The sequence below is a fragment of the Salvelinus sp. IW2-2015 genome, unplaced genomic scaffold, assembly GCF_002910315.2.
Source record: "Salvelinus sp. IW2-2015 unplaced genomic scaffold, ASM291031v2 Un_scaffold5592, whole genome shotgun sequence".
NCBI lineage: Eukaryota > Metazoa > Chordata > Actinopteri > Salmoniformes > Salmonidae > Salvelinus > Salvelinus sp. IW2-2015.
In genome coordinates, this window is record NW_019946857.1 from 7119 (window position 1) to 34032 (window position 26914).

Genomic DNA, 26914 nt, shown 5'->3' on the forward strand with positions numbered 1-26914 from the left:
GTCTTTCCCCCACCGACCTTTCCTGTTCTCTCCACTGTCTTCCCCACCAGTCTTTCCTTTTCTCTCACTGTCTTTCCCCACCAATCTTTCCTGTTCTCCCACTGTCTTTCCCCACCTATCCTTCTATTCTCTCTCCTCTGTCCTTTCCCCACCTATCCTTCCTATTTCCTCTCCCCTGTCTTTCCCCACCAATCTTTCCTGTTCTCCTCTTGTCTTCCCTGTATGTGAGATTGAATCGTCACTCCAGTCATGCCACATACATCCTCTCAGGCTACGTAGCTCCCAACAAACAATGGTGATTTCTCTTCCCCAATCCCCTTAATCTCTAGAATGTGTTTGCAGCTTTTTAGTACAAAATATTTTCCATGGGCTTTTCTGCCATTGAGATCCAAAGCACACACATCATCACTAGTGCATCAATCACTATCACGACCATCACTACTATCACTGACCACCATCCAATTTAATGAATTATGTCCCGTTTTCCAGTCATATCTACCTAATCAGGGCTCTATGATTAAGCAATCAAATGCCTTTTGACTGTTTTTATAATGTGCTAATTTATCTATAACTAAATATCTATTAACCTAATGCCTATTCCTACTTATTTAGGTAAGGATTTAGTCTGAAACCATTTCATTGCTAGCTCAGTTCTACTCACCCTCTAGAGGTTCCCAAGGCACAAAATAAAGAGTGTGTGTGTATCTGGTTCGTGTGTGTGTGTGGCAGTGTGGAACATGGATGAGGCTGTTTGTATTTATATAGAATAAACCAAAGAGCGGGGCTGTGGGGGAATGCAGTGGGAGGGGTGGGAGCGGAGGGGAGCGGAGGGGACACCTCAAAGAAAGAAAAGAGGAAGGAGAGAAGAGAGAGAAAAGACCACTCCAAGAAAGCATACAGCGGGATGACCCTTGACCCTGACTGGCTGTAAATCTGTCCTCTCATTCTATAGCCCAGAACTCACTTGACCAAGCTTTTGTTGTTTCTTGTGTAAAGAAAGTTGAGGAAAAGTGTGAGTTATTCCCATTAAAAAAACTCAACAAGGCTCATTTTGTTCTCTCACATTGAGGAGTTATTTGTTGGGCATACATACTGTTCTTTCCAGAACAGCTTTGAAGTCTTAGTGTAGCATTATGCATGAAATATACAGGGAATGCATAGTGTGGGCTTACACATGATGCTGTATGAACTGAACCAGTATTGGGGGTATTTTAATTGGGGTAGAGTCTCTCCCTTCTAGTGGCATTTGACCTCTCTGCAGGTAGGAAGACAGAGGCATGACTAGTGTCTGTTTGGCTTAAGTACAGTTAAAAAGGAACGACACTTGTCATGTAAGACAAACTGTGTAAAAAAACAAGACATTTATGAAAGACTTGTGTTGTCTCTGTACACTACTAGGTGTCGTTTTGTTCATGTGGCTGCTAGTTCTGTAAATAAACCTTTAACGTGCCATCTCTCCCTGTCAATAATCTCCTTAAAGGAAGCCCCCAGCTGAGGTTAAAGGCCTGTATGTTGACAGCCTCTCTGGATGGTACTAAGTTAAAGCCTGGTATTCTTTGTTTTACCAGTGTCCCTTCACAGGAACAGCACAGCTTCACTTATTTACTGGATAAACAATAAACACACTGGATGCTTTGCAAGGTTTTGTCACAGCAGGTCCCCCCCCCCCTGGCAGCAGTTATCACTGGACACTGGTAATCACTGTTTCACTGGACACTGGTAATCACTGTTTCACTGGACACTGGTAATCACTGTTTCACTGGACACTCTGGTCATCACAGAATTGTAAAAAATATTTTGGAGAGGTTATGTATTAACTCTAATAATTGAATTTATAGCACACTTTGAATTGAAAAACAATCGAAGTGCTCCATTGAATGCACTAATAGTGTGGCCTGTTTATGAGGAAGTGAATGGCCATCCCATTAATTTAGGATGTTGTTTGGCTAACACATAGTAACATGGAATTTAGCTGTTGATTGATTTACAAGCATTATTCCAGGCAGACAGAGCGGGTGGGACACTTCTCCCCAGAGTACTGCTGGTGATGTCATGGGCATCCAGGGGACATCCCCCACCAAACTCCATGTCTGAAAGTCCCAATCAGAAATCCTTCCATTCTAAATTGAAAAGTGGAAGGGGGTGGGGACATTACAGGTGATTCCAGAGAATATTAAGTATTAATTCACCAGATGATTCATCTTGGCATAAAACTGCATTGCTTGCTGTTTGGGGTTTTAGGCTGGGTGTCTGTACAGCACTTCGAGATATTAGCTGATGTACGAAGGGCTATATAAAATAAACTTGATTTGATTTGATTTGTAAATGCAGATGAACATAAATAGATAATTGGTCAGTGTGACTGAGTTTTCTACAGTGTGCAGTGATGTTATATGGTAGTCCTGGGGTTGACCCAGGTGCTTACGCCAAAGGAAATGTTTACAAAACCCAGTGGCCTGAGTGTTACTGACATCATAGCAAATGTCATAGTTTAACGCTCGCAAAGGGTCACTTGTGGAATTACCCAGTTCAACTATTTAGTGTCTCTAAACAGAGAAGTTCTTTGTGTGAGATTTTATATTTTGGATTACGTTTCTGGAATTGAAATATTTAGGGTTCCAAATGTATGATTGGCTCAACCTACGTACATTACAATGGTGAACTTTGCAGTTATTGGTTAAACATGAAGATTAATTGGTAGTTTAGTGTCACGTTCCTGACCTATTTATGTTAGTTTGTTTGTGTGTTAGGTGTTGTATTTGATACGTGTCCGTATCTGTTTCTTTTCCATTTGTGGAATTGTGCATATATTTTGAGTAAAAACTCTGTGGTTTCGCTCAGACCTGTGTCCTGCGTTTGACTCCATACATTCTCCGCACACAACCCTGACATTTAGTTTTTTTTTAAATCGGTGTCCTCTGTGCAAGATACAATTGAAGTAAAATGTTTGAGTCATTCCACCCATGACCCATCTCTCTGCATGATGTGTGTAAAGATATGGTACTGTTTGTCATTATAAAGACAGTGAAGCAGATGTCTTGAGTTCCCCTTGAGATTCCAGACCAGAGCGAGGAGTGGCTCTGTGTCTTCTGGACTGAAAACGATGGATAATTCTAAGGGAAATGTACTCTGCTGGAGACCAGTGTCTTGACAGTTGTTAAGTATGCAGTAGTGTCTCTGGTCACAACATGCAGTTCAAATGTACATCTGACAGACCTCTGCAAAACACTGAAGGACCACTTATTTATGTCTGTTTGTCTCTGTTTTTGTCAGCCTGTAGGGACATGATGTCATGTTGATATCTGAGGTCCCCTGGTTCTAATAGTACAGTCTGTCCCAGAGACAAGTTTCTCTCCTCATCTCCTAATCTCCTCTCTTAAGGCCTAAGGAGGTTAGTTTCCACTGAAAAAGGTGTATGGTGAGGGTAGTTTTAAGGTATGGATCATTGTGGTGTGTGTGTTTGTGGTAGAGCCGAGGGCAGGGCGTGAAGTTCTGTGATACAGGTACTCTCACATGGGCCAGTTTAAGAGAAATGTTTGAGGAAGTAGAGCAGTCTTTGGAGGCCCTGGGCATAATGGCAAGGCCAAGTGTAAAGTTGTTGAGTGTTTCTGGGGCTGATCAAAGGCAAATTGCTTATCGGATAAAACAGATCGATATCACATTACCTCAGTGGCCCCTGCCGGCATGCAGAGAGAGGCAGAGAGAGAGAGAGGGGCCGGGGAGCGCCAGTGTCTTGCTGGACTGGAGGAAGCCAGGAATACATTTCTGATGGACAGCGATAATGTCTTTCAGACTAGGGCCTGGAGCTACAAAGCGTTCTCCGTAACACGAACGCTGTGTGGCAGACATGCGGACGAGCAAGACCCATCTGCTTAACCCGACACACACACACACACAACACACACACACACACACACACACACACACACACACACACACACACACACAGGCACACAGGCACACTGTTAGGGGTGCCAAACGGATCGATTAGCAGACAAGGGGTGTAAGGAGCACAGTGGGGGTTGGGTGGCAGAGAGACACCCAGGGTCACAGAGAGCTGGTGTCCCATTTCAGCGCATACTAAATCAGTTACCCTCTCCACCACACAGAGCCCAGCCTCACCACATAATCCCCAACAATCTAGATAATAAGTGGATGGGTTCCAGTTACATTAGTGTTCAACTTAAAGGACATAGCGCCTCTGATATGAACCATGCCACCTCAAGGAAATTATTCCTGAAATGATCGCTATTGGTTCTGGTCCATGTTTGTATCCTGTAAAGGATTGAGCTGATCTTTTCGGGGTATTCTGGTCGCCAGGCGTGTGTTAGAGAGAGCTGGTCTGGTTTGGTGTGAGTGGTGCCAAAGGGTTGGGTTTGTGTGTCAGTCAACTGTGGAAGGAGGATAATGTTACTGAACATTTACGTAAGTTTGATCATAGTGACCACATTGTACCCTGCTGTTAACAATGGTGAGGACTAATGCTCCGTTTGCAGAGTGTGGGTGTCTATACACTATATCAGTTTATACTCAGCCTGCTCCTCTGCTCCTACTGAGAGGGATGCGCTGCAAGCCGCAGAGCAGAGGCAGTCAGAGCACACTACCACACTGTATCAACCATATTAGAACACACGAATGCCTTCTCCAGGGCTCCCCAAGGAAAGGACCAGCCTTAACCTGATACCCCATTATGCTACATAACAGACAGATTCTCTCTCCTCTGTGAGAGATGGCACATCTGGGATTCCGATTTTCCTGTTTGTCAACAAAGGCATCCTAGAGGCTGAAATTGAGCAGAAGAGGGATTTTTTCCGGGGATGTGATTTTGAGCTGTCCTCTCTGCTCATGTTTCTGAATGTGTGATCATTCCACACTGTACATGAGGCCTGTTGTTAACCCTTTACAAGCTATATGTTGGATGGATAAGACAGGACGGTCTGGTGTGCCCATTCTACCTCTGTGGCCACTCCTGGTTTATGGGGTTTTGGGTCTCCCGAGTGGCGCAGTGTTCTAAGGCACTCAGTGCCAGAGGCGTCAATACAGACACCCTGGTTTGATTCCAGGCTGTATCACAACCGGCTGTGATTGGGAGTCCCATAGGGCGACGCACAATTGGCCCAGCATCGTCCGGGTTTGGCCGATGTAGGCCGTCATTGTAAATAAGATTTTGTTCTTAACTGACTTGCTTAGTTAAATAAAGGTTAAGTAAAATAAAATATATAAAAATGTACTGGGTTGGAAGAAATGGGCAGACACACAGACACAAATTAAAACAAACCAGTAAAATCCCACCCTTGAGTTAGAGGAGACTTAAACAGATTTGACAGTCTGAAACATGACAAATATATTTTTTTCCCTCCCCAGAAAATGAGTGAATCTGTAAAGGATGCAGCCTTGCGGGCTAGTCCACTCCCAATGAAGTCTGGTAATAGAAGACCGACAGGAATAGTGTTTAACCCAAAACCACATCATCTCGTACATGTGAATGACATTCAACTGGAAGCTTTAAAACCTGTCTAAGTTGTGTCTGTGGTGAAATAGACCCAAACAGAGCTAAATGTTTGTTATGGGTGATATTTCTCTGCTGTGTACTCTTTCTCTCTCTGGGTGGTTGTGGTTCCTCTGATTGAATAAGCATCCCTGCATGTTAACTCTCCATCTCTCTGGGACACTCAGCTCATTAACCTTATGACATACAAGAGCAAAACATCTCCCCATCAATTCCTCCTCTATCTGATTAAAGAAACTCTCTTTTTCTCTTTGATAATTAGTCACTAAAGAGAGATTATGCTACAACAAAATGAATGAGAAATTAGATTTTGGTACCCGCAAGGACACACACACACAGAGTAATCTGTATCCCTCTTAAGGCAGTGTTTTATTAAGTTAACATTTAGCTGTTTCACGTCTCCCCCTGGATCTGCTCCATTAACACCAGCAGGAGCAGCTCTTGTTCAGAAGGGACTCATTCTGTCCAAAATACCCTGATTCCATTACCCCAGAAATGAGCCGAATTTTTGTCTTTAGTTTCATAACTTGGTGTTTCCTTGTGTTACCTGGTCGTGACTGTTGAGGTGTAGTTAACAATAGCTTACTGTGAGCCTCTGTGAAAGGAATATTCTGCCTCTGACTTTAATAGTTCAGAACCAGTAACATAGCTGTGGTGGAACCCCAAAATACTTCCTTACATGTATTGTACTGTATTTTCCTTTGGAACGGTTATTTTCTTTGCATTTATATGGGTTACCTCATCTTCCATATATAGGTTGGTAATCAGTGCTGGTTGTGCTATCTGGGCTGAGGATCAGCTCAGGGGTAAATAGATCCACGTGTCTGCTGGCTCTTTGACTGACAGCCTGTCACATCCTCTTTGCCATCTTACGGAGCGTGCTCAGATAGGAACTCAGGGAGTTAGGCTGGCCTGCCTTTGATCCATTGGGCCCAGGCTCAGCTGAGCTACACTGGGCCGGGCCAGCCTGTGTATGGGTTGTAGGGATGTGACAAATGGATAATTTTTCTTTACATTTAAACAGGATTTAAAAAATATATATTTTTACTATTAAAACGATAAGAAAATMTCATAAAATAAGGGTGACCCGGGATGGAAGGACACTATATATAGAAAGGTATGTGGACACCCCTTCAAATTAGTGGATTCGGCTATTTCAGCCACACCCATTGCTGACAGATGTTTAAAATCGAGCACACAGCCATGCAATCTCCATAGACAAACATTGACAGTTAGAATGGCCGTACTGAAGAGCTCAGTGACTTTCAATGTGGCACCATCATATGATGCCACCTTTTCAGCAAGTTGGTTTGTCTAATTTCTGCCCTGCTAGAGCTGCCTCTGTCAACTGTAAGTGCTGTTATTGTGAAGTGGAAACGTCTAGGAGCAACAACTGCTCAGCCGCAAAGTGGTAGGCCACACAAGCTCACAGAATGGGACCGCCGAGTGCTGAAGCGCGTAGGGCGTAAAAATTGTCTGTCCACGGTTGCAACACTCACTACCGAGTTCCAAACTGCCTCTGGAAGCAACATCAGCACAATAACTGTTTGTCAGGAGCTTCATGAAATGGGTTTCCATTGCCGAGCAGCCGCACACAAGCCTAAGATCACCATGCGTAATGCCAAGTGTCGGCTGGAGTGGTGCAAAGCTCGCCGCCATTGGACTCTGGAGCAGTGGAAACACGTTCTCAGGAGTGATGAATCACGCTTCACCATCTGGCAGTCCTGATGGACGAATCTGAGTTTGGCGGATTCCAGGAGAACACTACCTGCCCCAATGCTTAGTGCCAACTGTAAAGTTTGGTGGAGGAGGAATAATGGTCTGGGGCTGATTTCATGGTTCGGGCTAGGCCATTTAGTTCCAGTGAAGGGAAATCTTAACGCTACAGCATATAATGTCCACATACTTTTGGTCATGTAGTGTTACACGCTCCTAATGTGGAGGAAAACCTCCCTGCAAAAAACAGCCCAATCTGACAATGTTTCACTGACAAACTGTTGTTTTGAGCGATGTAAGTTTGAAAAGAAACTGACCCGGAAGTGTTTTTCAGTTGTAGAGTTGTGTTTAGTTGTTTACGGTTCCAAACATACAGTATGTCATTTTCTTAACCCATCTAGTGACTAAATGACAGCACAGGTTTCAAGTATCATGCTAGCTAGCCTTGGGTGTCAGCCTGGGAGAAGTTACAGGAGAGACGGGTGGGACGAAAGTAGCACAATGTAAACCGATGAGCTGTAGTAAAATAAACATTTAAGCACAGGCCATTGTCTCCTCTAGTTCATATTACTTTTATAATGTTAGCTAAATATCAACAAGTGAGTGTTTTTGAAAATTACACATGCAACAATTTCAAAGATTTTACTGAGTTACAGTTCATATAAGGAAATCAGTCAATCTATGGATTTCATATGACTGGACAGGGGTGCACCTGTGTAATGATCATGCTGTTTAATCAGCTTCTTGATATGCCTTGAAGGGCATAGGCCAACCTACTTGTCAGACAGGCCCACCCACTGGGGAGCCAGGCCCAGCCAATCAGAATGACTTTTTCCCCGCAAAAGGGCTTTATTACAGACAGAAATACTCCTCAGCACCCCACTACCCCCACTCAGACGATCACGAAGGTGAATAAGCTGGGCTGGCATGATTACACGTGGTCTGTGGTTGAGGCCGGTTGGACGTACTGCCAAATTCTCTAAAACAACGTTGGAGAGAACTGAACGTTCAATTCTCTGGCAACAGCTCTGGTGGACATTCCTGCAGTCAGCATGCCAATTGCACGCTCCCTCAAAACTAGAGACATCTGTGGCATTGTGTTGTGTGAAAAAACTACACATTTTAGAGTGGCCTTTTATTGTACCCTTATTGTGCACCTGTGTAATGATCATGCTGTTTAATCAGCTTCTTGATATGCCACACCTGTCAGGTGGATGGATTATTTTAGCTAAGGAGAAATGCTCAGTGGGGTCGTGCATTAAAATGCTTAAACATTAGGTGATTTACAGTTGGACGCAATCGGTGTACGTGTCTTCAGGCATCTGGAATCTGCTTCGTTGGTGCCCAAATGGGCAGGTGAAATTTTGTCCCGAAGACAACCGTTAATTCACATTGACTCGTGTTCCTTCCATTTGTTATGTGCATTACCGACTCACAACAAAAAAGAAACCTAGCCAACTTCTCCCTACATTCTCTTTTCCCTCCGTTACGTGTCTCTCACTCAATTTCGATTTGACCGCTCCCTCTACACGCATGGGTGCTGCGTACACAAGCTCTAAAGGGCTACATAAATGACTGTCTATAAAAACCAATCTAATTGATGGGATACACCAACCAAACTGTAGACAAGGCACTAAGAGAGACAGCATTCCTTGCCAAATCATTACACCTTTATCAGAAACTCAAACTGGACTGTTTGATTGAAGTATGGAATTATGTGTTCCAACCACAAGCTGAAGTTTTGGAAGAATAGATGTCTCCTCTATTTTAGTCTTTTGTTGCGAACTGCTAGTGTGCCATTTAGAATAGGTTACAACCTAGACAGGTTCCAGACTGAAATATGCAACAAAACATGGTTTTGATGAAGACAAATAGCATATTCATTAGTCTAGGGGGTCTACTTTGTTTCATGTTTAACAAAAGCTTAAGCTCACAACCAGTATCACCTGGTTGAAAAGGGAAGAATTTTAACTTTCTAATGCTGTTAACTATATAACATTTAATGAAATTGTATTTGTCACATGCTTCTTAAGCAACAGGTGTAGACTAACAGTGAAATGCTTCGTTACGGGCCCTTCCCAACAATGCAGAGAGAAAAATTTAAAAACAATAACACAAGGAATTAATACACTATGAGAAACGATAACTTGGCTATGTACACAAGGTACCAGTACCGAGTCAATGTGCAAGGGTATGAGGTAGATAGGTACATACAGTATATAAACTCAGCAAAAAAAGAAACGTCCTCTCACAGTCAACTGCGTTTATTTTCAGCAAACTTAACATGTGTAAATATTTGTATGAACATAACAAGATTCAACAACTGAGACATAAACTGAACAAGTTCCACAGACATGTGACTAACATAAATGGAATAATGTGTCCCTGAACAAAGGGGGGGTCAAAATCAAAAGTAACAGTCAGTATCTGGTGTGGCCACCAGCTGCACTAAGTACTGCAGTGCATCTCCTCCTCATGGACTGCACCAGATTTGACAGTTCTTGCTGTGAGATGTTACCCCACTCTCCACCAAGGCACCTGCAAGTTCCCGGACATTTCTGGGGGGAATGGCCCTAGCCCTCACCCTCCGATCCAACAGGTCCCACAAGTGCTCAATGGGATTGAGATCCGGGCTCTTCGCTGTCTTGCAGGAAATCATGCACAGAACGAGCAGTATGGCTGGTGGCATTGTCATGCTGGAGGGTCATGTCAGGATGAGCCTGCAGGAAGGGTACCACATGAGGGAGGAGGATGTCTTCCCTGTAATGCACAGCGTTGATATTGACAACAAGCTCAGTCCGATGATGCTGTGACACACTGCCCCAGACCATGACGAACCCTACACCTCCAAATCGATCCCGCTCCAGAGTACAGGCCTCGGTGTAACGCAAATTTCTTCGACGATAAATGCGAATCAGACCATCACCCCTGGTGAGACAAAACCACGACTCGTCACTGAAGAGCACTTTTTGCCAGTCCTGTCTGGTCCAGCGACGGTGGGTTTGTGCCCATAGGCGACGTTGTTGCCGGTGATGTCTGGTGAGGACCTGCCTTACAACAGGCCTACAAGCCCTCAGTCCAGCCTCTCTCAGCCTATTGCGGAAAGTCTGAGCACTGATGGAGGGATTGTGCATTCCTGGTGTAACTCGGGCAGTTGTTGTTGCCATCCTGTACCTGTCCCGCATGTGTGATGTTCGGATGTACTTATCCTGTGCAAGTGTTGTTACACGTGGTCTGCCACTGTGAGGACGATCAGCGTTCCGTCCTGTCTCCCTGTAGCGCTGTCTTAGGCGTCTCACAGTACGGACATTGTAATTTATTGCCCTGGCCACATCTGCAGTCCTCATGCCTCCTTGCAACATGCCTAAGGCACGTTCACGCAGATGAGCAGGGACCCTGGGCATCTTTATTTTTTATTTTTCAGAGTCAGTAGAAAGGCCTCTTTAGTGTCCTAAATTTTCATAACTGTGACCTAATTGCCTACCGTCTGTAAGCTGTTAGTGTCTTAACGACCGTTCCACAGGTGCATGTTCATTAATTGTTTATGGTTCATTGAACAATCATGGGAAACAGTGTTTAAACCCTTTACAATGAAGATCTGTGAAGTTATTTGGATTTTTACGAATTATCTTTGAAAGACAGGGTCCTGAAGAGTTTGGATATGGGTAAAGTGACTAGCTAACAGGATAGATAATAAGCAGTAGCAGCAGCGTATGTGATGAGTCAAAAGAGTGAATGCCAATGGGGTCAATGCAGGTAGTCCAGGTAGCTATTTGGTTAACTACTTAGCAGTCTTATGACTTGATGGTAGAAGCTGTTCAGGGTCCTGTTGGTTCCAGACTTGGTGCATCGGTACTACTTACCGTGCAGTTGCAGAGAGAACAGTCTATGACAATTTTTAAGGCCTTCCTCTGACACCGCCTGGTATAGAGGTCCTGGATGGCAGAGAGCTCGGCCCCAGTGATGTACTGGGCCGTATGCTCTACCTTCTGTAGCGCCTTGCAGTTGAATGCCAAGCAGTTGCCATACCAGGCGGTGATGCAGCCAGTCAAGATGCTCTCAATGGTGTAGCTGTAGACATTTTTGAGAATCTGAGGGTCCATGACAAATCTGTTCAGCCTCCTGAGGGGGAAGAGATGTTGTCGTGCCTTCTTCACGGCTGTGTTGGTGTGTGTGGACCATGTTAATTACTTAGTGATGTGGACACTATGTCTCAATTCTCATTATGTAGTGAATAACACCCTGTTGAAACAGGAGTAAATGGTGAAAAGCGARATTGATGAGAAAGACGCACCTGTTTCAGTAGCGCGAGTCGCGTGTCAAATGGAGCTTGCTGTCCTCCATTTAGCAAATGACCTTGCAACTATAGTAGGCCATTGACATTGGCTGCATATCAACTTAGTAGGCACGTTGACATTGGCCGATATCAACTATATAGGGCATTGACTTGCTGCACTATCAACATATAGTAGCGCATTGACATTGGCTGCATATCAACTATAGTAGGCATTGACATTGGCTGCATATCAACTATAGTAGCCATGACATTGGCTGCATATCAACTATAGTAGGCCATTGACATTGGCTGCATATCAACTATAGTAGTCCCTTGACATTGGCTGCATATCAACTATAGTAGGCCCATTGACATTGGCTGCATACAACTATAGTGGTCCATTGACTTGGCTGCATATCACTATAGTAGGTCCATGACATTGCTGCATATCAACATAGTAGGCCATTGACATTGGCTGCATATCAACTATAGTAGTCCATTGACATTGGCTGCTATCAACTATAGAGTCCATTGACATTGGCTGCATATCAACTATAGTAGTCCATTGAACATTGGCTGCATATCAACTATTAGTAGTCCATTGACATTGGCTGCATATCAACTATAGTAGGCCTTGACATTGGCTGCCTCATTCAACTATAGTAGTCATTGACATTGGCTGCATATCAACATATAGTAGTCCATTGACATTGGCTGCATATCAACTATAGTAGTCCATTGACATTGGCTGCATATCAACTATAGTAGCCATTGACATGGCTGCATATCAACTATAGTAGGCCATTGCATTGGCTGCATATCAACTATAGTAGTCCATTGACATTGGCTGCCTATCACTATAGTAGTCCATTGACTGCTGCATATCAACTATAGTAGGCCATTGACATTGGCTGCATATCAACTAGATAGGCATTGACATTGGCTGCATATCAACTATAGAGTCCATGACATTGCTGATCACTATAGTGTCCGACATGGCTGCATATCAATAGTAGGCCATTGACATTGGCTGCATATCAACTATAGTAGTCCATTGACATTGGCTGCATATCAACTATAGTAGTCCATTGACATTGGCTGGTATCAACTATAGTAGTCCATTGACATTGGCTGCTATTCAACTATAGTAGTCCATTGACATTTGGCTGCATATTCAATATAGGTTAGGCCATTGACATTGGCTGCATATCAACTGCAATCATTCCTGTAATCAGCGCTTTTTCCCCAACATTTTTAATGACGATGATTTGTGGAGTGCTTTATATCCGTGGCAAATCATTTGAAAGATGCATCCACTTTTACTAACGTTACACCATTGTTTCATTAGGTTGGCCTATATGTTACATTTTTTCCCTTTTTGATGATGATCGGGACCTGTTAGTGGTAGTTTTGTGATAACTGCACTGTGATTTAAATTTGGGATTTTTTCTTAACGTTAACGATTCAATTTGGTTTAAATGTTTTAACGTTCACACCCCTAATGGATTGTAGTGTGTCCTTACTCTTTGACTCTGATCTTTCACGTGACAAGCGGTACTACTGATTGTGGGGGCTTTTATCACATGACTAATAATAATACTTTTCTCAGATTAAACTCTAGGCAGATGTGTGTTGCATTTATTAAGATAAAGTGGTATTTTACTAAATCTGATTCTGAGAAGGCTTGTGGGGGTTCTGTTTGCTTTGCTTCATCATTGGACAATGAGGGTCTTCTCAGAACACATCTACATTAAAATAACCTCGACCCCAAACCTGAGACCCATAGAATCCCATCGTCGATAGTTCCTGTGAGGACCTACATCCCGGAGAAGAAGAGTTTCCCTGCATGGAGGAGCATCATAAACACATCAGAGGCAGCATGGCTGGAGGGAGAAGAGGGGCCTTCAGGAGAYCAAGATGCTCCAGCTAGCAGGAGGCTCAGTGGCAGAGTGCAGTGTAGTGCATCGGGGCAGGGCTGGCATAAGCATGTAGACCTCCTCAGCTCTCTCTGTGGTGCTGCATAAGAGCTGGAGGCCTGGCTCTGTATGTGGCCGGCCGCAGCTCAACATCTTAGTTTTTCTCCCTCCCTTTCTTTAAACCTCCAATTCTTCTTTTAAGCTCAGATCTGCTGTATTTGGGGTGTGAATATTTATGTAAATTAGATATTTCTGTATTTAATTTTCAATACATTTGCAAAAATGTCTAAAAACATGTTTTCACTTTGTCGTTATGGGGTGTTGTAGATGGGTGAGAAAAAAATATTTAATTAATTAATTAATTTTGAATTCAGTCTGTAACACAACAAAATGTGGAATAACTCAAGGGGTATGAATACTTTAAGGRACTGTATGTACTGTATGTCTAATGTTTGATCATCATATAGTATTTTATGTTTCAAAGAGTTTGTTGCCTACTGCCTAGTGTGTAGACCAATGTATGTCTTAACTACTTATCTTAACTACTTAAAAGCATCTGTACATTGTCTTTGTAGTATGCTCTGGGTCGTTTTTTGTTTCCTTCTCTCTGATGTGTGTTGATCCTTCTGTTTTCTCCCTAGGTGAGCGCCCATACCAGTGCCCCTACTGTGACAAAGCATTCAGCAAGAATGATGGTCTGAAGATGCACATCCGCACACACACTCGGGTAAGTCTCCACACCCACTCCTCCCACACTCCCCCCTCTTTTTGTTCCAGGAACAGTTTGAGATGTTGGTGTTACCCGCATGGAAATTATTGTATTTCCCTCCACCGCGCTGTGTGTGTGTGTGTGTGTGTGTGTGTGTGTGTGTGTGTGTGTGTGTGTGTGTGTGTGTGTGGGTGTGTGGGTGTTGTGGTTTGTGGTGTGTGTGTGTGTGTGTGTGTGTGTGTGTGTGTCTTTATGTATGTGAGTAAAAGAAAACTGTCATGAAAGCCAGGGAATAGCAGTAACATTTTGGAGCTGTTTTCTTTGACGGAGGTTTTTAACCTCTAAACCAGCTGGCCATTAGGAAATAACTTCTGACCGCAACATGAGTTATGATATATTCAATAAGTCACATGAAATATCCTGAAGCATACTTTTCTCTTTTTATAGAAAATCTGCACACGCTACTGTTTTTGCGAGTGTGTGTGTGTGTGTTGAGTATTTCCTGAGATACCAACTCCTAGGTGTCCATAAAGTCTTATCTCTCCATCTCCAGTACTATGCTTTGGTTGATCTGCTCAGTGCTCAGCCAAGCTGTAGAACGTAACACACCCAGGAATAGAGGTTCACACACCTCTGTCAGGCCGCCAAGCAGGGAGGGAGCGAGAGAGGAGTCCTGTCTTGCCAGTCATGGTCTAGTTCTGCAGACATGAACGCTGAAGATCTTTTTTCCAATGCGGTGATGCCAGGACCCTCACTTAGGCTGCTCCCACAGTGAATTTCTTTAAGACTGGGGAGGATAATGAAGACTACTTAGAGCTGTAGATGGTAGACTAGAATACATCCACATCTCATATCAATCTCATTCAGTCGTACTGAAAGACAGTCATTGGGTTCCTGAATGTATACGAGCGGAGAACATGATAGGTATCGTTGGTGTTGATATGATGAGCATGTACAGTGCATTTACAAAGTATTCAGACCCCTTGACTTTTTCAACATTTTGTTACGTTACGGCCTAATTCTAAAATTGATTCAATTGTTTTTTTCCCTCATCAATCTACACACAATACCTCATAATGACAAAGCAAAAAAAAACAACGTAATACACATTTACATAAGAATTCAGATCCTTTACTAAGTACTTTGTTGAAGCACCTTTGGCAGCGATTACAGCCTAGAGTCTTCTTGCATATGACACTACAAGCTTGGCACACCTGTATTTGGGGATTTTCTCCCATTCTTCTCTGCAGAACCTCTCAATCTCTGTCAGTTTGGATGAGGAGCGTCGCTGCACAGCTATTTTCATGTCTCTCCAGAGATGTTTGATCGGGTTCAAGTCCGGGCTCTGGCTGGGCCACACAAGGACATTCAGAGACTTGTCCCGAAGCCACTCCTGCGTTGTCTTGGCTGTGTGCTTAGTGTCGTTGTCCTGTTGGAAGGTGAACCATCGCCTCAGTCTGAGGTCTTGAACGCTCTGGAGCAGGTTTTCATCAAGGACCTCTCTGTACTTTGCTCTGTTCATCTTTCCCTCGATCCTGACTCGTCTCCCAGTCCCCATCGCTGAAAAACATCTCCACAGCATGATGCTGCCACCACCATGCTTCACCGTAGGGATGGTGCCAGGTTTCCTCCAGACGTGACACTTGGCATTCAGGCCAAATAGTTCAATCTTGATTTCATCAGACCAGAGAATCTTGTTTCTCATTGCCTGAGAGTCCTTTAGGTGCCTTTTGTCAAACTCCAAGCGGGCTGTCATGTGCCTTTTACTGAGGAGTGGCTTCCGTCTGGCCACTCAACCATAAAGGCCTGATTTGGTGGAGTGCTGTTGAGATGAATGTCCTTCTGAAACGTTCTCCCATCTCCACAGAGGAACTCTAGAGCTCTGTCAGAGTGACCATCGGGTTCTTGGTCCCCTCCCTGAGCAAGGCCCTTCTCCCCTGATTGCTCAGTTTGGCGTCTTGGTGGTTCCAAACTTCTTCCATTTTGGAATGATGGCCACTGTGTTCTTGGGGACCTTCAATGCTGCAGACATTTTTTGGCACCCTTCCCCAGACCTGTGCCTCGACACAATCCTGTCTTGGAGCTCTACGGACAATTCCTTCGACCTCTTGGCTTGGTTTTTGCTCTGACATGCACTATCAACTGTGGGACCTTATATAGACAGGTGTGCGCCTTTCCAAATCATGTCCAGTCAATTGAATTTACCACAGGTGGACTCCAATCAAGTTGTAGAAACATCTCAAGGATGATCAATGGAAACAGGATGCACCTGAGCTCAATATCGAGTCTCATAACAAAGGGTCTGAATACTTATGTAAATACTTTTCTTTTGTATTTACATTTTTGGGGGAAAAACCTGCTTTCGCTTTGTCATTTTGGGGTATTGTGTGTAGATAGATTATTTTTATTCAATTTTAGAATAAGAATGTAACTTAACAACATGTGGAAAAAGGGGAAGGGATCTGAATACTTTCCAAATGCAGTGTAGGTGTAACCTGACTCAGAGATCAGTGTTGTAAGAGGAAGGTCATGCTCACACTGGTCTCTCATTAGGTCATTTTCTGCCTGTGCCTCTGCACTACTTCTCTACCCACTGATGTTCTCCACCACTTCACAGCTTTCCATGAGCTATGTGTGTTGAACTGTGTGTTTGTGTTTGTGGTTATAGCCATATGGGGCTGTATATTCATATATACAGTATTTATTTATGACTTTTAACATGATCATTAATTCATAAGGGTATGGCCTGAGGGTTTTGTTGACATGTTTCAAGTACATTTCCTGTTTGCTCAAGCACAAACCATTTCATTGCACCCTTTGAATCTGAGCTGCAGGTAAAGTATAAAGCTTCTGGCCTGAAACGGTACAGTGGAAACAGGCAGCTGGCGGGACCGGGAAACTCCTATCAGCTCCAATTCTCTTGAGAGGACTTGATGAAACGTTAATGTTTGAATTGAGACATGGCTTTGTGTGTTCCCGGCTCTGTCTTTGCTCAGTGCACGGTGACTGCAGTAGTGAAATATGGGCTGAGCTGTGATACACAGCAGAGAGCTGGACGATGACATCACTACTCAGCAGAACAATGTCATTTGGCTGAAGGAGCTCCAGCTCAGTGTTAATGTATAGTTTAGAGATGGATCTGTTTAGAATTGTGTGTTTATCCAACATAGCAAACCATCTGCAACAATGAGAATACATGTGATTCCTATAAAGCTGCTGACATGTTGCCTGGTCAGAGATTTTTATTAATCTCTTTAAGGTTCTGTGATATGACAAGAGTGATCTGACTGTAAACACACTGATTAACATTCCACTGGTTCTCTCTGTGGGGGTGCCTGCTCGGTTTTGTTTGACTTTGGCCTAGAGTTCTGATAGTTCCAACATAATCTTCCAAGCACCTCTGTTTTCAGTTTGAAAACCTCTAAAAGGGTTTTACTGTAATACTTTTCCATTGGTCAGTTTCAGCTGGCTCCTATTGATCCAGTATAGCAGTCTCTGATTGGTTAATCACAGCATTAAGTGATCGGACCAGTTGAAATGAGTATTAGCAATATGGCAGGTGCTCCACTTTGCCCTCTGGTAGGCTAGGTGAATTATCATCATATAGCTAATACCTCTCCAATCCTTTCAGAGCTATACGAAATGCCTAGGGGTATAGGGGCAAGGGTTTCATGTTGTATTGGGTAACAGAAGATGAGGACATGCCATGTTGGTTTAGAGATGACCATTGACCACACGTTTGATATGAAATGTGATCCTCCTGCCTCTCTCAGTGTAAATAAACAGAGCTTTATCCCTCCATTCATAACCCTACTGACTCCTGAGGGGCCAGATTCAGAGGTGAGCCAGTCAGAGGGTCAGGTCAAAGGTCACTAGGGTGGACAGCTGCTGAAGAGCAGAGGTCACCAGGTACAGATGTTAGATGTTACTGGGGCCACAGTGATGCATTCTGGGTTCTCCACATTACCCCTCTACATCCATGTGTTTCCTAAACTCTGAACTTTAACCCTTTTTGTTTTTTTTTGTACGTCATTCAGGGGGGAAGATTTCCCCAAAGTGGGAAAGTGATACTTTATTAGAAAAGCAATACCTTAAACTAGCAGATTTTACTGGTGGTTTACAATACACATACTGTCAATTATGTTCTGGTTTGGCCTCCACACCCAAGTTTCTCACACACCCACATACACTCTGTTAGGTGTCTCTATGTTTCTTTCTCACTCACACACACAAACATACTCATGCAGACATGTGCATTGAACCTGATCTGTACCTCCTTTTGTATCTCTGGGCACTAACTGTGTCCCGCCCACATGATAGCCCTTTTCCCAGGACCCCAACTTCCTGCATTCACCCTGTACCCTTGACGACTGATCCATAAATGGGTAGAGATTTCGCTATCAGTGAGTCTTGTCAAAGACTGACACCCAAACAAGAAGTCTTGCTATCTCTGTGCTTATTATTTAACTCTAACTAAGCTTTCAAGTGTCAAAAATATTTCCCTGAAGTCAGACACACACCTAGATTGAGAAACACACACACACACAATAACACACCCACAGAGCGATAACTGCTTTTGAGTGACACCCAGACAGGCCTCTGAAAGGCACAGAGGAAATGGTCTTTGGTGAACTGATGAGGTGTGGAGACAGGAGTGATATTCTACAGCCCCTGTGAGCCAGTGCACTGATATATGTTCAAAGGGCTTTTCTGTGCCATGTTTTGCTCACGCTTTAGAGGATCCATGTGTTCCTTAGCGGATCCATGTGTTCCTTAGGGATCCATGTGTTCCTTAGGGATCCATGTGTTCCTTAGGGATCCATGTGTTCCTTAGAGGATCCATGTGTTCCTTAGGGATCCATGTGTTCCTTAGGGATCCAAAAACAAAATAAAAAAAGATGTGTTCCTACGCTGGTCATTTCTTCCCTACTGCAGGTGCTGTACAACCTCTCATTTCATATCTTCATAAACTCACTGGGGGGCGGCGGGGTGTGAAGTGAGAGGATATGAGAGTGTGTGGGTGTTGGTACTTTTTTGGGATGCTAAATGTTATCCAGGTTTCTTCCATGTGTGAGAGTTAATTTGTGTTTCAGTATTTGTGTACAGTATACAGCAGGGGTAGGCAGCTAGATTCAGATGTTCAAATACAATAATTTCATTGAGACACGATTACATAATTATTTTTTTGGGGGGGTGGGGGGGGGGATACTTGGGAATAGATTTCCAAAATTAAACTCCTTTTTAGCTGAATCCTTGGTGAAAATACAGTTTGTAAAAATAAAGATTTGCGGGCTGCCTGTTGCCGACCCGTGGTAGACAGGTTAGCTGTGTGTTGAGAGGTGATCTGTCTGTAAAGTGTGTGTTTGTCTGTGTGTCCCTGCAGGAGAAGCCATATAAATGCAGTGAGTGTAACAAGGCCTTCAGTCAGAAGAGAGGTCTGGACGAACACATGAGGACCCACACCGGAGAGAAACCCTTCCAGTGTGATGTGAGTCTCAAACCACCTAATTCTGGACTCTAACCCTAACCATAACTCCAAGTGGTGTGTGTGTGTGTGTGTGTGCGTATGTTTATGTCCATGCATGTCTCTGTATGTGTGTGCTGATGCTCTGCTCAGCCAGACTGTGGCACGTGGCCAGATGTGGGCTAAAAGTCAATATGAGTAAGATAAAGATCTCTCTCCTCTGGAGAGGCAGTCGGCTGATCTCACGTAAACACAGTGAGAGGATCAGAGGGAGAAATGACCCTCTGTTTATAATACCACAGGAGTAATAATGATTCTCAGAGAGAGAGAAACACGCGACCATGGATCCTGATGATGCTCTGGAAGAAACTTTTAAGACGAGTTAAAGTTTCTGGATCCCCCTCACTTTCCTCTAACCATGTCTGGAAATTGAAAACATCTTTCCTTCCACTCTTTTTATTTTGTTTCATGGAAGAACCACAATTGTGTCTTTTTAATCCTTAAGCCAATCAAATTTGCTGTTTCCTTCACCTTCAGAACTGTCTGACATGACGGGTCCTTTAAGCTCAAAATGCCTGGGTTAGCACTAGGGGGTTTGGGAAACGAAGGCTCTCAGTTAAGGCCATTTCTTTATTGTAATAATTTCCTGACCGTGTTGGAATTTAGTTGATGAAATACTTTGTTGAATCAATATTAAATGTATTGAGCGTTATTTTTCTTTGGTATCTCCAGCCATCTGTGTGATGACGTGTATCACACATTTGATTAAACCGGGTTGATGACGTAATCACAGAAACACTCACTCTCTGCAGGTGGACTTTAGGGTACTTCTCCATGGTTTGTATTTTGAATGGAGGATACAGTATTTGAGTGTGAAGAAGACATGCTGGGAAGCCTGAGTCCATGTGGGGAACTGCTGTGCTCATGCCAATACAGGATTAATATGATTGATAGTTTGAGATGGAGTCATTTGTAGGGTGTAAAATGTATCATTTGTGATGGATGTTTAGTTTAATTTATTTCCTCCTTGCTTTACTGGGAAAATATGATTTCTGCCTTGAAGCCTTCTCTCATGTGATTGGTTCAATTAGCTGGCTGTACCCATAATAGGGATTTCATAGCTTAATATTCCTCTGCAGCATAGTCCTTTAGTTTAGGACTGAATTAATTCAACATGATCCGTCAGAGACCTACTAAAACAGAGATTTGTATGTACCGTATTTAAGGTGTGATAATTGCCATCTCTAACAGAGCTAACTAACACACTTCTCTTTCCTCTGCTCTCTGTAGGTGTGTGATCTGTCGTTCAGTCTGAAGAAGATGCTGAGCAGGCACAAACTGACCCACAACCCCAACAGGCCCATGGCAGAGTGCTCGCTGTGCCATAAGAAGTTCACCAGGAATGACTACCTCAAAGTGCACATGGAGAACGTTCACGGAGAGACCGAGGGCTAAGGAACCCATCTATTTGAGACAGTTTACTAAAGATAAAGAAACAGTATACTATATTTACAGTGTTATACATACAGGATGACTTGCTATGCATTTCATATGTAGCAATACGCAGTGTTTGTTGCTATTAAATACTGTATATGCAAATGCAGAATATGGAAAATATACATTTAAATATTGAAACAAATCCTGTACTTATGAGTTATGGAGTATGAACATTAGATATTACATTCACAGGGATTTCTGGATGAGGCACAAGACCCACACAGTTCTGATCTGCTTCCAAACTGCCATTTTGTCCCTGTTTGTAGTTTACATTCAATGTAATTTTGATATAAAAGTTTGGGATTGACATTTCCAGACAATGCAGCACAATACAATAACTAGCCTAGTTCAAAAAGTCTCTATCCCACTGTCTGCTTCTAGGTTCCCACCTCATGCCAACCATACAGTGCCTTTACCACCTCCGCTCAGGTGTCTTACTCTGCCACAACTATTGTGACCAGGTACAAACTTTCCAAAGAGTTTCCAAGCCAAAGATGTTTACCAAACACAGCCAGCCTACTCCCTTCCTCCAGCCCATGCATTGCCTGGAAATGCAATTCATTACCATTGTCACTGTTACGGTTTGACAAAAGAAGAATGTTTTTTATGGTTATTTCATATTCTGAGGGACCAAGTAGTTTCTTTGTGTTTACACTCCTGTTTTTGTAATCCTGTATGTTAAATGGGAAATGTATTTAATGGATGGTGCAGTTATGTTTGTTTCTCTGTAGATTTTATATGACCAGACCATAGCCTTCCTGTATTCCACAGACTGTTACACATTCCCTCTCTTTTACTGTTCATCTCAAACTGTGAATATTTCACATCACACTTCCATGTTTTTACTTCATAAAAGCCTCATTACCTACAAAACAGACATTTACTCTGTTCATTCTAAGTGCGTGTTGGTTAACTGTTGACGTTGTGGTATTTCGGAAACGCTTTGAGAGTTGGTTAAAATTGTTGACTTTGTTGTTGTTAATTTAACCCCTATTCTTGGGTTGGCTGGGAGTCTGCTGGGAGCCTGAGGTAATTTAAGTGCTTTTTTCAGAGGCCACAGTCATCACTCTGATCACCACCTGATCTAAAGCTATCCACTAAAGAGTCTCTCTGATGTTTGCTCTACTCTCTGCTCTCTCTATAAAGGGACTCACTCGGACTCATTTCTCAAACTCATCCACTGCTGATGCTCCTGAAGGGCTCAAAGGCATTGGTTTGTAGGGTTTACTGAGTCTGTGAGAATCTCCTGAATGGCAGTTGGATGCTTGAGCTGGAAGTCTCTCTAAACTTGTCATCAAATAGGCTGCGGTGCTGTTGAAGTAGCTATAAATCCTGTCATGTTTGACAGTCAGTCTCCTCAAAATCACACTCCGGTTTATAAAACCAATAGTCGGTAGGTCTATTTTCTGTGTTTGGGTGCTTGTTTATGTGGATATGGTGTAAAATCAATCAATAAATCAATGTAGAAAACTAGTAACACCTATCCCCCCAGAGACTGATTAGGCCTATGCTGCTCTTGCTTTGCTAAACTCATGGGAGATCGTGGATATGGAATGAGACACATGTGTCTCTACAGGCGCATCTCCACCACTCACACACCCAGTGTCCCTGAGGACTGTGGTAGCTGGCTGTTCTGCAGGGTTCTCAGATCAGATGTGGCCATGTTAACCTCTACTCCCTCTGGAACTGATTTCACCACATGGCCGTCCAGGCAGGGCGTGGCTCAGCCTGCACACAGGGCCCTGGCCCACGCTCCCCACTGGTTCAGCTGTGCCCGGTGCCTGTGCCTGCCGCCTGTGCCCGCTGCCTGCTCTTAGTGGTCAGGCCTCAGTGCCGTGCTGACACTCTCAAACACAGTGGCATTTAAAGAAAAAAAATCTAAACAAAGTATGGCTGCTTTTTTCAGCTGTGGAATACTCCTTTCTTCCTACACCTCAACGCAGAGGGTTAATGGCTCTAAAATATGTTGGCTATTCCCTTTTCTTGGGACAGCCCCCACCGCCACATACAGAGCATGCACACCGGGGCTCCCAGCGACTCAATGTGTTTCTAATTGCATGTTTTTACTGGAAGCCGGAGTTTCCTGCTGTTCCTCCCCATCTGAATATGGCCAGACTGGGCCCAGACCAGCGTCCACCCACTGCTCCCCGCACCAGTCAGCCACGCCCACCGCCCTGCTGAACCGCCATGGAGTGTCATTACCACGCCAGCCGGGGTTTACGGCAAAACCACAGTCACGCTGGGAATGATACGGACAAAGTTGTCTCAACACTGTGTTTGGCCGCTGTTGCCGTGGTAACAGATAGTCTGGAACACTTCCGTGACCAGGGGAATGCACAGTTGTTGGGTGCCCCGCGTGAAGGGTGCCATCCATGGGCATTTTATATGTATAGGGAGGGTGTGCGGGTCTATTCTGGGTGTCCGTTCCAACATTCCTGGACATTCCTTTAAAGCTGAGGGCCTGCGTCCATGGAAACCAAGGGAGTGGTACTCATGGGTAGCAACAAACCCTGATGACCAAAACCACTTAGAGGTCAAGAATTTGACAGTGAGTAACACAACACCAGCAGCAAAAAGAGTAATTGAAAAAAATGTAGTAAAAATAATTGAAAGTTATAGGTGGAGAGAATAAAAAACAGGTTGAAGTTAAAGAACAGATTAGAAGTGAAACATCTCTGGTTTTACCTCACAGCCTCTGCTGGTTTAAGAAAGCATTGCAGCAATACAAACTCATCACACTAGTATGAATCTGTCCTTGTGTGTGTACGTGCGTGCGTGTGTATGTGCTTGCACATTTGCTTGTAATCCAAATCCTCTGACATAATTCAGCCCAGTATCACAAGCATGTTGCATTTCAGTGATGGTCTTGAAAAGGAAAGGAATAGGGGTTTCTCACATTGTTTGAGAAGATGCAGATATTGTGTCCTTATTGTTTACCCTGTATCTGCCAGGATGTGATTTGAACAAGTTGTCTCAGACTCCAGGCTGAAGCTGGGGCTCGTGAGAAACGCAATGAATGTGACAATGTACAGAGAACAAATCTGAGCAGGCATTGTCCCAAAACAGAATGTTAAAGTTCAAGAATTTCAGCTTATATACACAACTGTTTTCCCTGTTCTGTCACATACTATGTTCCTTCTGAGCAGTAACTGTATTTGAGGCCTGGGGTCTACACAGGCTCTAACCAATATCTGGCAAATGTGTTGAGGTTTCTCTTGATCCAACAAACTCTTCCCCTCTTTTTCTCACAGTGGAGAGAGGGAGATGATGAAAGAGGAGAATTGGACAGAGGCAGGATGAGAGAAAAGCAAAATAGCACAGAAAACCTGGATGTTGATAATGAATGTTGGAAGAGTTAAAGGCATCATTCAGTAAGTCCACCTCTATAGCCCCAGTGGTCTTCAGTCCTGTCATCAGGTGCATTGCGCCTGCCTTCACCGTGCAGTGTCATTAGTGACCACAGCCCTGTCTGCACCTTACAGGCTGTTGACTGGGCAACACTTGGGAAATGTAGTCAAGCACACTACTGACTTGCCTAGTTAAATAAAGGATAAATCATTAAAATTACAAACAATTATACCTAAAGAAAAGGAAAATCTCCACTAACTCAACTTTATTCATTTTACACTAACAAAGACATATGTGTCCTTCAAGATGAGATCTTTGTGGAGAAAACGACATACAGTATATAGATACAATGACAAGGGTTCCGACATCACATAACACCTAAAACGATGTAAGTTTCTCCATCCAAAATGTCCTTAACAACAAATCCACTACTTGAACAGAAGATCCTATCAAATTCTGACCGGCTGCCAAGGTTCGTTGTAGCTCAGGAAACTAGAAACAAATGTCAAGAGCCGCTGCATAATCTAATTCAACGCGTTCTTTAATTCATTTTGAATGCTGCTGCTGTGTAGTGGATGGCTCTCCTCTTTAAACCAGAGCCATCTTTCAGGAATCCCCTTCTTATTCCCTTTCCACCGAGGTTCACTCATAGCTGTTCTGAGATTTATCGCTAGGTGATTGGTGATGACAGAGATGTCTTAAATGGTCTAGTCAAAACATTTGTGTGAACGTGATGAGAGATCCACCATATTTCTTCTCTTTTGCTTTGGTCAGACAGTTACTCGTCCCTTTACCTTCCTCTTCACTCTCCTTCATTCTTCCCTCTCTCTTTTTCTGTTTCTCTGCCCTCCCAAAACTGCCTTTTAGGGTTTGGCTACAGTGAAATGCCCAACACAAATCTCCTAAGAACACACACAGAGACATACACTGAGGCCCTTGGGCTCACTCACCCATACATACATGCACAATAGCACTGGTAAATGTAGTCCTTGACTGACTCACGCCATTTGTGCCTTGATACATCATCAACTCAGGAGCGCACAAACAAATACATGTCATGTTGGGTAGTAAACTACACATATAGGGTTGTTGTTGTTTGAGAGTGGCATGAATGAAAATGTAGAGAGTTGTATGTTAACACTGACAATGCTGTAGTTGTCCCTTTGCAGGAGGAAGTTCTCTTTTTCGATTTGTTTTTGTGTTTGAAAGTTAGCTGGTTTCACAGAATCCCAGGTGTGAGAGAAATTGAGAAACTTAACACCAGACTGAAGGTTTGTTTCAGAGCAGAGAAAAGCGACCCTGGGATACACACCTTTCATGTGCTGAAAACACACACACACACACACAGGCAAGTATTTACGCATAAACACACACACACAGAGCTGTGACTTAGATGCTGAGAATGGCCTCCAGTGTCTCTGTCCTTTATGCGTGGCGTGAAGGTGAGGTGAGACAGGGTCTCTGTCCTTTATGCGTGGCGTGAAGGTGAGGTGAGACAGGGTCTCTGTTTCCGTTTATGCGTGGCGTTGAAGTGAGGTGAGACAGGTCTCTGTCCTTTATGCGTGGCGTGAAGGTGAGGTGAGACAGGGTCTCTGTCCTTTATGCGTGGCGTGAAGTGTGAAGGTGTGAGACAGGGTCTCTGTCCTTTTATGCGTGGCGTGAAGGTGAGGTGAGACAGGGTCTCTGTCCTTTATGCGTGGCGTGAAGGTGGTGAGTGACAGGGTCTCTGTCCTTTATGCGTGGCGTGAAGGTGAGGTGAGACAGGGTCTCTGTCCTTTATGCGTGGCGTGAAGGTGAGGTGAGACAGGGCCTCTGTCTGAGCTCTTTACATTAGGCACGCACATTAGGAACCTGCTACTCCCAACACACACAGGCAGACACATACTGAACTGAATGGTAATTCCCCCAGCATACAGGGACATCATGCAAGGGGAGTGACTCTGCTGTCAGAATGAACACCTGCCTGGGCCAAAACACATCTATCTTTCACAGGAAGTTATTGGTCAAACAAATGTAATGGATCCAGTGTTCCTGTCTTGTTGTTTGAGCCATTTAACTGTGACCGTATCTGTCTAACATATTCAAACACAGTTCTCACACGATTCACATAAACATAAATGCACACACACACTCGTGCAGACACGCACAAACACACGGTAACAGCTACTGTGGAGTGGAGACAGATGAGCAAGGCTGAGGTCCTGCTTCATAAAAGATGCCTCACTCCCACACACATTGTGGCTTCAGTGCTTTGCAAACACAGCCTGCCTCTGTTGCACTGAGAGCTGCTTGTCTAAACACACACACACACACATACTCTCATGTGTACTCTATGTGCTCAGTGCTGTTTATTCTGGGGAAATCAAGGGGGACATGACATTGTGACGCCAGTATCGTCACATCAGATGTGCGTTGGCTGCCCCATACTCAATATTCTTCTTTTTTATTTTTCATTTTTTTTATTTCACCTTTATTTAAC

General features: G+C 43.7%; 1 protein-coding gene across 1 annotated transcript; it reads left to right on the forward strand.

The window, feature by feature from the left end:
* The first annotated feature begins 14062 nt into the window (after positions 1-14062).
* On the forward strand, positions 14063-21960 carry LOC112078379 (PR domain zinc finger protein 5). Its single transcript, XM_024144647.2, has 3 exons — positions 14063-14144; positions 19510-19614; positions 20881-21960. Exons 1-3 carry the CDS (start codon positions 14121-14123, stop codon positions 21043-21045), a joined length of 294 nt encoding a protein of 97 aa, XP_024000415.2. The 5' UTR covers positions 14063-14120; the 3' UTR covers positions 21046-21960.
* Positions 21961-26914: the final 4954 nt, after the last annotated feature.

Coding starts and splice junctions, on each gene's coding strand:
- LOC112078379 (XM_024144647.2), top strand. CDS start 14,121: ATGCACATCCGCACACACACTCGG. Junction 14,145..19,509: donor ACATCCGCACACACACTCGG/GTAAGTCTCCAC, acceptor GTGTCCCTGCAG/GAGAAGCCATATAAATGCAG. Junction 19,615..20,880: donor AGAAACCCTTCCAGTGTGAT/GTGAGTCTCAAA, acceptor TGCTCTCTGTAG/GTGTGTGATCTGTCGTTCAG.